At 29.8% G+C, this 15,538-nt stretch overlaps 2 protein-coding genes across 2 annotated transcripts; both read left to right on the forward strand.

The window, feature by feature from the left end:
• Positions 1–1,272: 1,272 nt before the first annotated feature.
• On the forward strand, positions 1,273–2,899 carry LOC123199507. Its single transcript, XM_044614545.1, has one exon. The coding sequence runs from the start codon at positions 1,372–1,374 to the stop codon at positions 2,623–2,625; it is 1,254 nt and encodes a 417-aa protein (XP_044470480.1). The 5' UTR covers positions 1,273–1,371; the 3' UTR covers positions 2,626–2,899.
• A 7,912-nt stretch (positions 2,900–10,811) lies between these two features.
• Positions 10,812–15,210, forward strand: LOC123199755. Its single transcript, XM_044614807.1, has 4 exons — positions 10,812–11,089; positions 11,916–12,973; positions 13,335–14,205; positions 14,697–15,210. The coding sequence occupies exons 2-4, from the start codon at positions 12,005–12,007 to the stop codon at positions 14,699–14,701; spliced, it is 1,845 nt and encodes a 614-aa protein (XP_044470742.1). The 5' UTR covers positions 10,812–11,089; positions 11,916–12,004; the 3' UTR covers positions 14,702–15,210.
• The last annotated feature ends 328 nt before the right edge of the window (positions 15,211–15,538 follow it).

Here is a 15,538-nt window from a genome sequence, read left to right on the forward strand (position 1 = left end):
GTATCAAACTAATCATTTTGGTTTCCTATAACAATGTAAAGTGTGTTTGTTTGATTATTTGGGTAAAAAAATTTTTACAAGTTTTGCCCCTTTTATTAAAAAAAAGAAAATTTAATTATTTTAATAAAAAATTTGAGAATTCAACCTCTGTGTGAATACAAAATTTAATAAACAATTTTTTTTTTTTCACTATCTATTTAAATAATTCACCCGGTTGACTTCGGATACCAAGAAAGGATAGCCTCTCGAGCCTTTCTAACATGTATATTTAAACATTATTATCCAGAGTAATTGACAGCAGCCAGCAGGCTCTGAATAGGAGCTGCAAAAGCATAGCAAAGCAAAACCGCGTTGATGGGAAAGCATCTCATGTCTACTCATTCCATATGACTCATCTCGTCCTGTTAGCCAATTTTAAAAACATATTCACCATAATTAAAATTTTTAAATATTTATTTATAAATTAATTTATATTATAATTTTTTTATTAGAGATAAAAATAAAATTATTATTTTATTATTAAATTATTAAAAATTTGTATAATTTTTTTATTTAAAAAACTAATAATTTCTTCTAGTATTAAATTTTAAAATTTTTATTTTTTTCTCGTTGTAAAATTTTATCTCCGTTAACTTAGAGAATCTAATCGCTGATTTTCTCCGCTAATTTTCTCCAACAAAGATTATTCACTAATCTTCTCTGACGAAGAATGACTTTTTATCGTTCAGATTTAGAAGACGTGACAAAGGACGATTTTGTCATCCTTTGTTGTATCGTCCAAACAATGTTTCGTTGTCCTTCATCACATTATCTAAATAACACTTTGTCGTGTAAACGATGTTTTATCTCATCTTTCAAATCTGGATAATGTTCTATCATCCTTTGTGATGATAGGTGATCGTTCTTTGTGATTGAATCTGGAAAATAGGTGAAAAACACTAACCATTGATTAGAATAATAATGGGTAGGAAAGGAAACAAATCCTACGATTAAAATATTAAAATTTTAAACTTTTGATAAAAATAAAATTATTAATTTTTAAAATATTAAAAATATTAATATTAAATTTTAAGATTTAATAATAAAATAATTATTTTTTTTTTTATAAAAAATTTTAATAAAAATTTGTTAGTAGGTTGGTGTTTGGATTTTTAGAACACAGTGAACATTTTTGTTTAGAACGCGGTAAAACTTGGGTGGGAAATATTCATGGCCGGTCTACTTTTGCATTGAAGTCTTGTCCACATCTATATATTACATATATTTATTCCTCTCAGTCGGTAGATCTAAGCCATTCTCTATCTATCTTTTTAGAGAGCTTTGAAGCATCCTTTATTTGGATCTTCAAAGCCATTCCTAGATTTCACAAAAATGATCTTCAACTCATGCATCAGCTTCTTCTGTTTCAGAAAAGTAGTTGTTTTGTTTCTTTTGATCTCTGCTTGTATGCTTGTTGAGTCTGTTTCTTCTGATGAATCCCATCAGCACCAGCTTCAAAGCAAGCAGCACTTTCTTGGTGGGAGAAGATCACTGTTTGAGACCGATGAGTTTGATGAGAAGCCTCAGAAGCCAAAGAAGAAAAGCAATTCTGGTTCTTCATCATCATCTTCTTCTACTTCTTCCTCCAAAAATCAGACTAAACTTGTTAAATCTAGCTTATCCACCATTCCCAAAAACAAAACCATCAAGCTTCAGAAATTGAAACCTTCAAATTCCACAAAGCAATCTCTCACAAATTCATCAAAATCTGATCTCAAAAAGCTTAACTCCTCCACTTCAAAACCATTGAAAACCTCAGATCCACTCAAAACAAAATTTCCCACAAAACAAACACAAACTCTTCTCGAGAAGAAAGACACAACAAAGCTGAAACAAATCCCCAAACAAAAACAAAAACAACCCAATTGGCTGGAGGATGAAGACGACGATTTGGTATCGGAATTCAGAGACCTCCCCAACAAATTTCAACAGACCTTATTGCCAGACCTGGAGAGAATCTCATCGACCTCAAAAGCTTACATAAACAAGTATAACAAAGAAATCACAAAAGGGTTTAAGCCCATTGTTGGCCACAAATACGCTTCCACGATTGCTTCGATTTGTTCTTTTGTTTTCATTTTAGTCCCTTTGGTTTTAGTTTCCCTCATCTTCACCCGCATCAAGGCTTATTTTTCTATCCAAAAGATCCTCATTTTCGTCCAAGTTTACCTCTCAATCTACTTCTCGATTCTGTGCTTATCGGCTCTGGTCACGGGGCTCGAGCCGCTGAAGTTTTTCTACGCTACATCGCAGTCCACTTACGTATGTTTACAGGTCCTTCAAACTCTGGGCTATGTATTGTACTTGTTGCTGCTTTTGATGTATTTGATTCTTGTTTTTTCGACGGACTGTGGGCTTGGCTCGAGGATGTTGGGCCTGGCCCAAACGATTGTCGGCTACGCCGTTGGGCTTCACTACTACGTGGCGGTGTTTCACAGGGTGGTTCTTCATCAACCTCCCAAGACAAATTGGAAGATTCATGGGATTTACGCCACGTGTTTCCTTGTGATTTGTCTTTTTGCTTCGGCGGAGAGGAGGAAGAAGGCTTACTTGGAAGAAGGCGGTGAAGAAGGCAAGAAAAGCTAAGTTTTTTTAAAGGTTAATTAAATTTTAATTAATTGAGAATTAGTTGGATTAAATTGCATAAGGTATAATCTTGGCCAATCAAAAGAGAGAAAAAATTGTAATAATCATTTTGATTGGTCGAGAAATACAAATATTTTTCTTTATTATCCACCTTTTTATAGTTGTTTTTATAATTATATTTATAAAAACAAATGTCAGAAAGCACTTTTGATATTATTTATTTTAATTTTGAATAATAAAAAGTTGTACAACTATAAAGTAGGAGCATTTGGCACTTGTAATGTATTTGCTTTCATTTAAATAATTTATTTTTCTTCTATAATCACAATATATATATATATATATATATATATATATATATATATATATATATAATTATTAGTATTTTACTATACACAATATAATGTAAATAAAAAATAATATATTTCATAAGGTGTATTGAATTGATACGATACAGTTGACATATCATATGATTTAATACACTTTTTAAATAAAATGATTATATAATATAGGTGTTTATGAAAAATTTTAAATTTTTAAGGGTGTTTGTGAGATTTTTTAAAATAATGATGTATCAATTATATTTTTTATTTTTTTAAAATTGTATCATACAATACTCAATATATATAATTTGAAAAACTAGATTTTCAATACACAATTCGGTTATTTTATATAAAATAACATAAATAATTTTTGTATAAATAGATATAGATCTAATATTCTTTTCAAAGATAAATATAAGATAAATTTGAAGAAATCCATGAATAGAGTTAGGGTTGGGAAGCCTATTCTCAGCTAGCATTGTGTTACCATCATAATAAGGTTAGGTTCGATTTGAATTGAATTTAAATAAGATTAAACTTTTAGATAGATTTAAATTCAAAATAGTTAATTTTGAGATGCAGACTGAGCTTAAATAAAGATTAATTTATATTCGATTCGTTTGAATTAGTGAATAATAATACTAAAAAAGGAAAGAGAATCATTATAAAAGAAGGAAATAAATTATAGTTAAAACAAGCTTCGTTGGAAACATTGAGTTCATGCCAAACTTGAACTGATCTCTTTTCATCTTAAATTGAGTTTATTCAAATCAAATCGAATCTAACTCGACTCTAATCAAACCTTTAGGGGGCGTTTGGTTTGAGTAATGTTTGATTATTAAAATAGAAAGATTACCTTGAAGATAGATTATTTAAAAGATTATTAGGTATAAATGATTACTATGTTTGATAAAATTTGATAGGTATAAATAATTATTGTGTTTGATTAAAAGTAATAAAAGATTACTAGTAAATTATTTTACTTAAATGCTTTTGAATATAATTATTTTTAAATATTTTTTATATTATTTGTCATATTAATTAAAAATAAATTTATTTTTGTCTCAAAAAATTAATAAATAATAATTTTTCTATAATAAACTCAAAATTACCCCAGTAATTTTTAAATACTTAAGGTGAAGGTGGTAATCAGATTACCACCTATATTACCTGTCATGTCAGTATTGGTAATAAAATATTACTGTAATCTTTTATTACTGATAAACCAAACAAAAGAATAAAAGATAAATTACCAAAATAATCTTAAAAACCCTCGATCAAACGCACTCTTAATTGTATCAACGGTGGTCCAACATAGTTTCATAATACATTGGAGGGTGTTCCAAGCTCCACCTTGGCGCGAGTGGGAGATGTTTAATGAATTTGCATTTAATAAGCTAAGGCACCGACGGTTTTGATGCAGTGTGTCGGTGGCTCTTGGGGCCTATTTACAAGCAGACATTTTTGCTTACGTGGCTGTCCAGAATTCAGTGAATGATGGTGATTGGCCGCCATCTCATACCTTAATCACCAAATTTGAGATTACATGATGAAATCCTGGCCGTTGGATTTATTCATTAAGGGAAAATATGGGTCCCAAGGTCTCACATTCATTCGTTTTCACTTGATTTTGATCGTTGGATTAGATATTCACTGAATAATTTGATTGCAACTTTTTTTGTTTCTAATTTTTCAATTTTTGTCTCATTTAATTATATATATATTTGTGTGTGTCCACGTATATATGTATGAGCAAAAGATTATTTTTTACTCAAATTTTAGTTCAATATAAAAAATATACTCATGATGAATGAAAAATTCAAATTTTTGTTTATTCCTAAATTACCATTAAATTTTTTATTAAATATAAGGATAACACCATTATTTAATAATAATATTAAAAAATATATCATTTTATCTTATTTTTTCTCTCAGGTTTTAAAAATTAACATTTAACTCTCATACCTGAACTTTGAAAAATGACTTCCCCCTTTTAAATCCCTAACTTTTTCTTTACTTCTCCCTCCAATCATCGACTTCAGATGTTGTTGGTTGCTGGACGACAAAAGGTCATCCAAAAATTTGAACGATGAAGCATTATTCAGATTGAATGACACTCATCATCCATCTGGATGATGGTCATCGTCCGGAGATGATCCTCTAGACGACTCTGTTTTGTTTCTCTGTCATTGGTTGGTCGTTCGCTAGAGAAAATGGCTAGATTTTAGGGGGAAAAGTGACTTTTTCAAAACTTAATTCGGGGGAATGAAATATAGTTTTAATTATTTTAATATTAAATGACGAATTTATCATTAACCCTAATGGAAAATTTATGAGTGTATTATAACAAATTAAAACTTTGATGAGTATTTGAGTTTTTCATCTGCTATGAACATATATTTGTCATTTCAATAAAACTTGGGTGAAAAATTCTCTTTTTCCTTATATATATATATATGTATCCATTTTGATAATAATAAAATTATACGTGTCCATTTTGAATATAAATAAATATATATTTGAGATATATCATCATATAATTAAATAATTTTAAATAAAAGATAAAATAACAATAATCAAACAATGACACGTATAATAATATTGCTTATGTAATAATAATAAATCCTGAATGAATAATAAAATTGACATAAATTTATATTTTATATCCTTGTAACAAATTCTATTATTACTGTTGTAAAAAAGAAAAAAATGCATTTTGAAATATTTTTAAAAAGTGAATTTTTTAAAAGAAATCTTAAATCTACTAAAAACCTATGAGAGCAAAGATGGATTTAAACAAAACTAAACTAAAATAAGGATTTGTTTGAATTATATTTGAATGTAAAATGGTTAATTCTATATTGAATTCATCTTACTCAATTGGTAAATAACAACACCGTAGATGAAAAAGAAAAAGAATCGTCAACAAAACAAGTTTTGATGTTGTGATACTATTGAGACATTGATTTTAAGCTGAACACTGATCCAAATTTGCTTCAACTCAGATTGTGTCCATCCCGACATAATAGTATTTATGGGAAGTTGCTTAATTTATAACTTTAATGTACAAAAAGACCGTGAAACTTTTCTTGAGATTATTTATGCTAAGCGCAATGTTATGTATATTTAATTTTAAGTATTTAATCATACATTCAAATAATATGTTATTACATAATTACATGTTATTTTATTTCTAATTTAAAATTATATTATCATATAATAATATCAATAATATATTATTTAAATATTTAAAATTGAATATATATAATTTTATTGTTACGTTAAACCTTAACTGGATTTTAAAAATTTGTGAACTCTCGAAGCAATGTCTCATTTTAAATGTTTTCCAGTAACCTTTAGCATTTAATATTTATAAGATGTAAGATCTCATTGGAAAAATGGTCTTTTTTTAACTTTATATTTGGATTTTTTAACAATAAATCAAGTAAAAAAGAAATGAACCATCCAATTCAAATGTGAGCTCTATGTTGATTTTTTAACCTTTATTTGTAATATTTAAAGGCCCATTTCACATATTTTCATGTTGGGGCCAGCCCATTTGTGGTTTCCAATACATCTAGACCCAATAAGGCAATAACTGTTTCTGTCCAATTAATTTATCCACTCTGTTATCCAAGATAAGGGTTAAGAATAGGGGAATTCTAACCAAGTCAGTTTAGATTAAATTGATATTTAATTTGATTAAAACTAAATTTGAGTTAGATTTTTCAATTAAGAAGTTTTGTTTGAATTCAGTTGGAATCCTTTTTTGGTGATATTTTTTATCTTATTGATAATATTATTCATCCAATCAATGATACGATTTACTCTACTTGTAACATTTGACTATAACTCTAGTTAGTTCGAACAAACTCAAACTTAAACCAATTATTTAAAATTTAATTCAAACTCGAGTCAACTTAAACTTGATTATAAAACAATTTAAGTTTGTATTCGATTTTAGTTGGTTTAAACTTAGTTAATTTAAACTCGAACGTTTGAATCAGTTCAAACCCAACTTGTTTATGAAAACAAGCTAATCCTCAGCTAAACTCAACTCGTTTAATTTGAGTTTGAATAACTTAGATCGAATCTATCTCTAGTTTAAAAAAATAATATTTTAAAATAAAAATAAATGATCAAGCACCGAATCATCTAAATTCATTAGAATTAAGCAATACAATTGCATTGAATTAAGGTTGGTGTACTCAAATTTATGTCATCTAAAAATGTGTAAGGTTAGATTCAATTATCAGAGTTTAAGTTAGCTTAGTTCAAATCTAAAGTTGAATAACATATTAAACATAAAAAAACTCTAAATTCAGTAATCGATTCTATAACCACTGTGTTAAATAAGTTTGATTTTAATATATTTCAATCGAATTTTAAATTGATACTCTTTTTATGATTTGGGCCCCTACAAAGGTATATGGCCCATTATGGGTCACCATATGTTAACTAGTTCTCATTGTGTAATTGTGTAGCTTTCAAAATGGCACATGGATTCTGAAATGAAAGAGACAATTCAAGACCTTGACCATCTCTTGAAACATTGCTTTCACAAGCAAATATAACACTATAAATATGAATTGTATTAATTTGTCTTTTTGGGAAAAAATAAATAAATAAATCTAATTGAACATTGACATTCCTATCCTCTCTTGTTAATCTGTTTTTGGCTTTAAATTAATCCCCACATAATTTAACAACTAAAAAGGGTTTGGATTTATTCCTTGGGGTACACTTTTTATACTCTAAACCACGAATAACTCACAGGCTGTTTAAAAAGTTAAAAGACATAAATCATAATTAAGATAAAATTGATCTGAATTATTCAAGTTCAAATTGATATTCAACTATAATAAATTGAGTTTTAAGTTACAAAAATTTCAATTTGAGTTTAGTTTGACTCAAACTCTCTCATTGTGTTGGTGTCATCATATTTATATCAACTTATAGACGATTTTTTTTAATCCTTTTTTCTGATGATTTGAATAAATTGAGTTCAAATTATCTCTTTTTAACGACATAAAAATTATCAACTGTTAATCGATAAATATCATACCAACCCATGACTCAAGAAGATGTTTTGGATAAGACATAATCTCTTATAGAAGTCATAAATATGAAATATAAGTTCAAATTCATCATAACTCTCATAATTTATGTATCATTAAAAAACAATTACTTTTTGTCTTGAAATCTTTTATCACAATCTCGAGCAACCATAATCAAAGTACAATTACTCTTTTATTATATTAGGATTATGATGATGTTTATCAAGTCACAAACTTGAACACTTCACATATATAATTATACATATAACCCTAACATCCATGAGTATAAATTCTTAATAAAATTATATATATATATATATATATATATATATATATATATATATATATATATATATATATATATATATATTACTCGCAGCTCATCTCGAAAATGATCTATGTTTAAAAAAAAAGTGGGGCACCTATTTTGGCAAGTGCATGCACATAAGCATGGGAGTTTGATCAATACGACACGGAAATTGGTGGATCCAAGAAATGGATTGATTGATTTGAGGTCTCAGTTGTCAATTCAATATTTATATTGCTATTACTTAACCCTACAAAATCATGATGTTTATAACACTGTTTGCTTCAAAGACCTTTTAAAAAAAAAAAATATTAGCTACAATTAAGTTTAAATTTAATTTAAATAATTTTAAATAAGACATAATTTAAGGTTAATTCAAATTCAATACAATTGACCTTTTTTTTTTTAAATATTAGCTATAATTATGTTTGAATTAGATAAGAATGTGTTAAAATAACGCATCACTTAAAGGTGAACTTAAATTCAATAGAGTTGATTCAATATTAATTTGAGATCAACAAGCAAAAGTTATAATATGATAAAAAATAATTTTAATTTTGGATTAATTTGAACCGATTTAAATTCTAATGTTTGAATGGTTCAAACTCAACTTTTTTTTTATTTGAGCTCAACTAAAGCCGAGTGAATTGAATTCAATCCAAGTGTGTGTGTATATATATATATATATATATATATATATATATATATATTTATATTTGTTATTTGAAGTAAAAATTAAGAAGCAATAAAAACAATAAATAAATAATATCTTAATTCAACTTTTTAAGTGACAGAAAGCCAATTTAAAGATGCTTTTAGTCCGGCAATAATATCAATAATTTTGTGTTAAAAAAAAAAGGTAATCTTTTTACCATGGAAAAAAAATTAATTTGTTCTTTATTAGGGAAAAATCAATGTAAAGAAATTTATTTACACATATACTTAATCATATTTATATTTTTTCCTTTAATATTATATATATTTTGTTAAAATATTGGTTTAAATATATTGTAATCTCCATGGGAATCATCTAAGATCTTCACATACATGAGAAATAATTAATTATTAATGCATGCATTGCCATATTATTATTATTATTATTATATAAAAATATGACAACTCATCACCCATCCATATTACATTTTTAAATAGAAAGGCCAAGAGTGTTATTTTATTCCAAAATTAAAAAAATATTTTCATAAATTATAAAAATATCTATAATAAAAATAAAAATAATAGTTTTAGTTACTAGTTAGTGATGAATAAGATACAATTAAAACTTATAATTAAAAACCCGTTTTAATCATTAAATAATATTAATCAGTGATTAAATTGGATTAATCATGTTAACCCCGTGATTCAACCATAACATTATGTGATTTTTAAAATGGTTAAAACATTTTTTAAATTTAATTATACGATATTGATGTTGTTGGAATCGATTGGACTAATAAAGACAGGCCTTTTGACAAAATAAAGGTCAGGTTCGGGAAATTACCAAAAAGGAGTTTTGTGTAATTTCATGTCTCAATTTTCGAAAGGAAGTATGGGCACTGGGGAGGGAGGGAGAGAGACAGGCGTGTAAGAAGATGGGCCCAAGCCCACAAAATTAAAGCACAAAGCTAATCATAATACTCCAATTGCTGGCCCCTACTCTATCATCCTGACTTCCTCCACGCGCTCTCGCAGTCTGCCCGCTCTCCACTTCTCGTCAACTTGAATTTGAACTTAAAATTGTTTGACTAGCGTATGTTTTTGTAAATCAAATTTGGGCTATATTTGAGTCATATTAAGTTTGGATATAAATTAATATAATTTTAAATTTATTTAAATTAAGTTAAAATATTATTAATAAATTATTAATAAAATAAATGATAATATTATAAAAATAAATAGTATTACTAATATAATAAATAATATTATCAAAGAAAAATTCAAATTTAATTGAAACTTGATTAAAATCATATCCAATATTACGTTGAATTGATTTAGCTTGGTTTGAATCCAATCTTATAAATCAAACTCTTTTAAATTTATTTTGCTACTTTTTTGGGAAATAGTAAATTACCATTGATTTTTGTTATATTTATCATTTGTATAGAGAAAGTTTTATCTTTATATACTGAAATTTGCGTAGATTTATAGTCGATTATCGTTTTAAAAAAAGAATTTCTCTAAAGACTTTTAGTATTTTATTTATCAACTTTATTTATTTTTTAGTATATTAATTATTTTGATTCACTAGGGTTAATATCTTCTTGTATCCTCTTTTTTTAAATCAAAATTCTTGGAATAGAGAGGATTATATCAATGTGATTACCAATTTTTTTTATCTTAATGCAATTTAAAACATTCGTTTGAAAAATAAATTATAATAAAAATAAATCAGAAAATTTCCGCGTGGAAGAGTGCGCGTGGGGAACAATTTCTGCTTTTTGAAAACGGAAAGAACATTTTCGCTATTACATTAAAACAGTGAGTGAGTAAGTGAGTGAGCGAGCGAGCGAGTGAAGCGTGCATTTTCATTACAAGGTCTTTCTTTCTCTTTGGTGTCAGAACTCAGAACCAAATTCTGAACCTAAAAGCACTTTCTGAAAACACTTCCACTCGACCGTTGCATTTTCTTTTACGTTTTTGGCAACAAGCGAAGCAGAAATGGCGGAACAGTAGCAGCAGTCTGCTTTTGGTTTTCACAACAATAAAAAAGGCGTTTTTCTTTTTTCATTTTCTGGTTAAGGATTGCTACTTGTCCTTCAGCTCAACGGGGGTTCCTCCAGGTATCTCATTTTGGTTTCTTTTGTTTTTGTTTTTTAGTTTTCAAAAACAAGTCTTGCAATCTCAGTTTTTGTCTCGTCTTGGAAAACAAAATTCTGGGTTGTTTTCTGTTTGCTTTCATCTTTAGTGGGTATGTTTTTTTTTTTTTTTGGTATGATTATTATGTTTTTTATTTTAGAATTTGGATCTAGTTTTGAAGGTGGGTTGGTGGTGGTTTGCTAGTTAAAATTTGGCTTTTTGGATCTGATTGTGCTAAAATGTGGAAGCTTTATGAACAAAAAGCAGCTATGATGCTTGCTTATATTGAGATTAGTTCACTAGGCTTTAGATTTGTTTAAATTTTAGTGTAATTTAATTACTCAACTGATGAGATGATTTTGCCTGGAATTGAAACTTGTAACTGGGAATTTTATTTTTTAAGAAAGAAAGTGGTGTTTGGATTTTAATGTAGTAGCTTGTCAATTCTTATGATTAAAATAATATGTGAAATGGATCATATTTGGATGTGATGACAATTGGGAAGTAATTTAATTGGAAATATGTGAAATGGACATATCTGGGGAGATATGATCGAAAGTGATGAAGTTTTCGGTATTTGAATTATACAATGAAGATGTATGGATTGAGAAAGGGCATCCTAGAAAACAAATCACTTTTGTTTTCAATGTAAGAGAATCATTAAATGAATGGCATGTGAAGTTTTATTCAAAATCTTTCCTTCAATGTCTTGATGCGTGTTAGTGATCCATTGCAGTGATTACTTAGTTTCCTTTATGTTTGTTTATGTTATTCAACTTGATGCTACATCCTTGTGTCGTTATTATGCAGAGTTGAAATCCCTTACATATTCTAGCTGACAAGTGAGGAATTGAATTGACGTGACGCTCCATGAACTTTGAGCAGTTAGCTATCTAGACATGGATAAAGTATCTCCTGATTGCCCATACCCTGGATGCTTTTTTTGTGTTATGAAGGAAGGAAATCCAAGTAAGCGCAGAGCAAGTATATTAAAATTCTTCAGAGAACTACCCTCACAGGATGATGATGGACAGGTTCTACCTATTAGTGGCCTTTGGAACACTGCTATGGCGCATCCCAATGATGCGGAATTCATAGAGTTAGGAATATTTGAATGCATGTCGTCACTAATATGGAAGGGTTTGAAGAACCGTCGATGGCTTTCTCATGACCAAAATATATACATTCCTTATTATGCAGCACACATTATTGGATCCTATACTATGAATATGGAAGAATTTGCAGAAAGTGCCATTCATACTGGGGTAATTGCTCCTTTAGTTGAACTTTTGAGAGGGAGGTTAACTTGGGTTGAACAGAGAGTTGCAGTGCGAGCTTTAGGGCACTTGGCTACATATGCCAGTACCTTTTCTGCTGTTGCAAGTCAAGCTGAAATCCTTGAGCTCGCCATACAACTGGCAATGAGTTCGCTGGAGATAGTTTACTCGCATTTCTACCAGTATGTTGATCAGAGGCTGAGTTATCACTGTGATCTGCTTACTCGTGGCATGGGTGGTGTTGAAATGGAGTCCAGGAAGGCAGAGGAATGGGCTAGTCAATTGCAGTGTTGGTCCCTTCAGCTCATTAATTGTTTTGCTTTTAAGCCTGAGTTTCTTCCTGCAATCTGCAAACCTGAATTTCTGACTAAACTACCTGGCATGTGGGGTGGACTAGTTAACGAAAACTCACCAGCTGGCATTGGTTTATTGAGAACAGTTTGTCATCATAAGCTTGGTAGGGGACCTGTTTCTAGCTGTCCTGGCCTTATTGAAGCATTGTGCAATATTGCTCGATCTTCAGATGATTGGCAGTATATGGGGATTGATTGTCTCCTCTGGTTGCTCCAAGATCCAAGTACATGTCATAAGGTATTTTTCTCATTGAGTAGCTTGTTTTAACTTTAATCTTGCATTCGCATTGGGTGTGTTACTAAATGAAGTTTTAGATGGCAAGTTATAAAGCTGGAGTACTGTTTCTACTGAATGACATAATCTTGCTTGTTTTTAGATAATTTTTAATTCAGTATATTGGAAGAGTCACTTCAGAGAAGGTGCATTATCCAGTTATTAAAATGACTTTCTGGTGCAAGTACTTGTACCTAATTATGTTCAATATATTTTAGTAGTTTTCTGCTTCCTTTCTGGTGGCTACTTATCACTAATTATTTGTTTTGGGTTTTAGTATATTAACCATGTGATTTCCGCTGAATCCTTCTTGATCTGTCCATAGGTGATTGATAAGGCAGTACCTGCACTTGTAGATCTGGCGGAAATAACAAGTCTGGGTGATCACAAAAAGCTTGGGGACTCTATTATTAATGTTCTTCAGGAATGTATTCAATCGCAAGGGACAGGACGTAACTCTATAAGTAACCGCGCTAAAGAACAGATTGAAGAACTATTAAGCTCCAGACAGAGATTAAAGTGGGAAAAGAATATGCCAAAAGAGAACCTTCACATCAAGCAGGTAGCTGCAGTGGTAGTCAAGCTTGAAGGAAATTCACTATTCTCATCAGGAAATATATCTGGAGCTGCATCAAAATACTCAGAAGCTTTGGCCTTATGCCCAATGAGATCCAAAAAGGAGAGAGTCATTTTGTACAGTAATAGAGCTCAGTGTCATCTCCTGTTGCAACAACCATTGGCTGCCATAAGTGATGCTACACGTGCACTTTGTCTTCACAACCCACTTAATCGTCACGCCAAAAGCCTTTGGAGAAGAGCTCAGGCTTATGACATGCTTGGCTTAGCTAAAGAGAGCTTGTTAGATGCTATTCTATTCATAAATGAGTGCTCTCAATCGAATGACCCTGATCTTTCCCTGAGGCAAAATAAGGTCCCTGACTATGCTGAGAGATTAGTCAAGAAGCAGATGCGTGCGGCTTGGTTATTTAGAGAGGCAGCTATTAAACATGGGGGTGTCCATTGTGACGGTGATGCTGGGGACATCTATGGCCGGGAAACTGATGATTCTGAATGGGAGACAGCAAGTGAAAGTGATATAGGAAATGATGGCACAGGTGAAATGGGCGAGGAAGACAATGATAGCGAATGGAAGGAGGATGAGAGGAAAGATAAATATGATAAGCCACCAATGAAAGGTATAATTCAATATCTCAATGCTCTTTAAAATTTTAAGTGATTTAGCTTTTGTGAAAGAAAAAGAAGAAATGGGTATATTTGTAGTCATTCATCCTCTGATACTACTTATCAACTAGTTCTTTCTTGATCAGCCAAAAATAACCATCTGTATTTGCTATCTTAGTTGTCATACCGACCTATGAATAATAATCAAAAGCCTTATCTTATTCTTTTGAGCTAAATAACATAAGAAAGGTCTTTAACCATGAGAGTCGTGTAGGGTTCAGTTTCAGATATCTGATATGCAAAACATCATATGTTTTACTAATACTCGAAAGTAAAAAAGTGATATTAAATCTGTCATTTATGTCAACCTGAGAGTATCATTTCTATTAATGACATTCTCTATAGTATAGCAATCTGTTTTTGAACAATGTTTTCTCATATTATGACTTTGCATGTTCATCATATGTATTTTGATCTTGATGACCTTTTGTATTTTCTTCTTCAGCTTGATGTTTATTGCTACAACGTTTTTATCCGGTGGATGCTCTGCAAAATGCACATGTTCGTTCATTGGACACCTAAACATTGTGTTGGACCCATGATTTGCTACAGACATAAAGAATGGATTCAATGTACAGCTTTTGGACGATGAAACATCAACTTAGAGTGTTGCTGACCTTTCTTCACTGGCTAAATCGAATCTGAGCTTGGAGTGATTGCCATGTATCTTGCACCAAATTTCTTCACAAACAAGTTGGAAACATGAAAGCATGGTATGTCTCTGTTGTGTTATTGCTTTTTTTAAATTTCCTTTTTGTTTTCTCAAAATTTTCATGCCAAGTTTAATTTCAGTGGTAGAAAATGAGCCTGAGGGGTGATATAGTGATGGAGCAAAAAAAAAAAAAAAAAAAGAGTCCAGAAGTTTGGGTTGTTGAGAGAGTATTTTGTATATGGAAGCCTAAGGGATTTTTGTCATTGGACTACCAATCATCTGAGCAATCATTCATAATTTGCATAAATTCACTAGAGAGCTTCATTTATTTGTGATTTAAATCAAACTTACCACAAGAGTAAATCACATAAAAATCAAACCAATTAACTTAAAAATAAAACAATTCATAGATTTTGAAGGAATAGACAATGAATCAAGGGATTCATTTGGATCCATTTTCAAACCCAAATCAAACCAAAGTCCAAATTGCATATTTTGAACAGTTTAGTTAAATTTTACGGTTTGAACCACTTTATGAAAGGTGTAATGTTATATGTATCAACAATTGATACGAACATGGGTGTTGATGTGATTTTTTGTCATCAATTATCTTTTTGTCTATCTCTCTTTGTATT

This window comes from Mangifera indica, chromosome 16 (assembly GCF_011075055.1).
Source record: "Mangifera indica cultivar Alphonso chromosome 16, CATAS_Mindica_2.1, whole genome shotgun sequence".
Taxonomy (NCBI): Eukaryota; Viridiplantae; Streptophyta; class Magnoliopsida; order Sapindales; family Anacardiaceae; genus Mangifera; species Mangifera indica.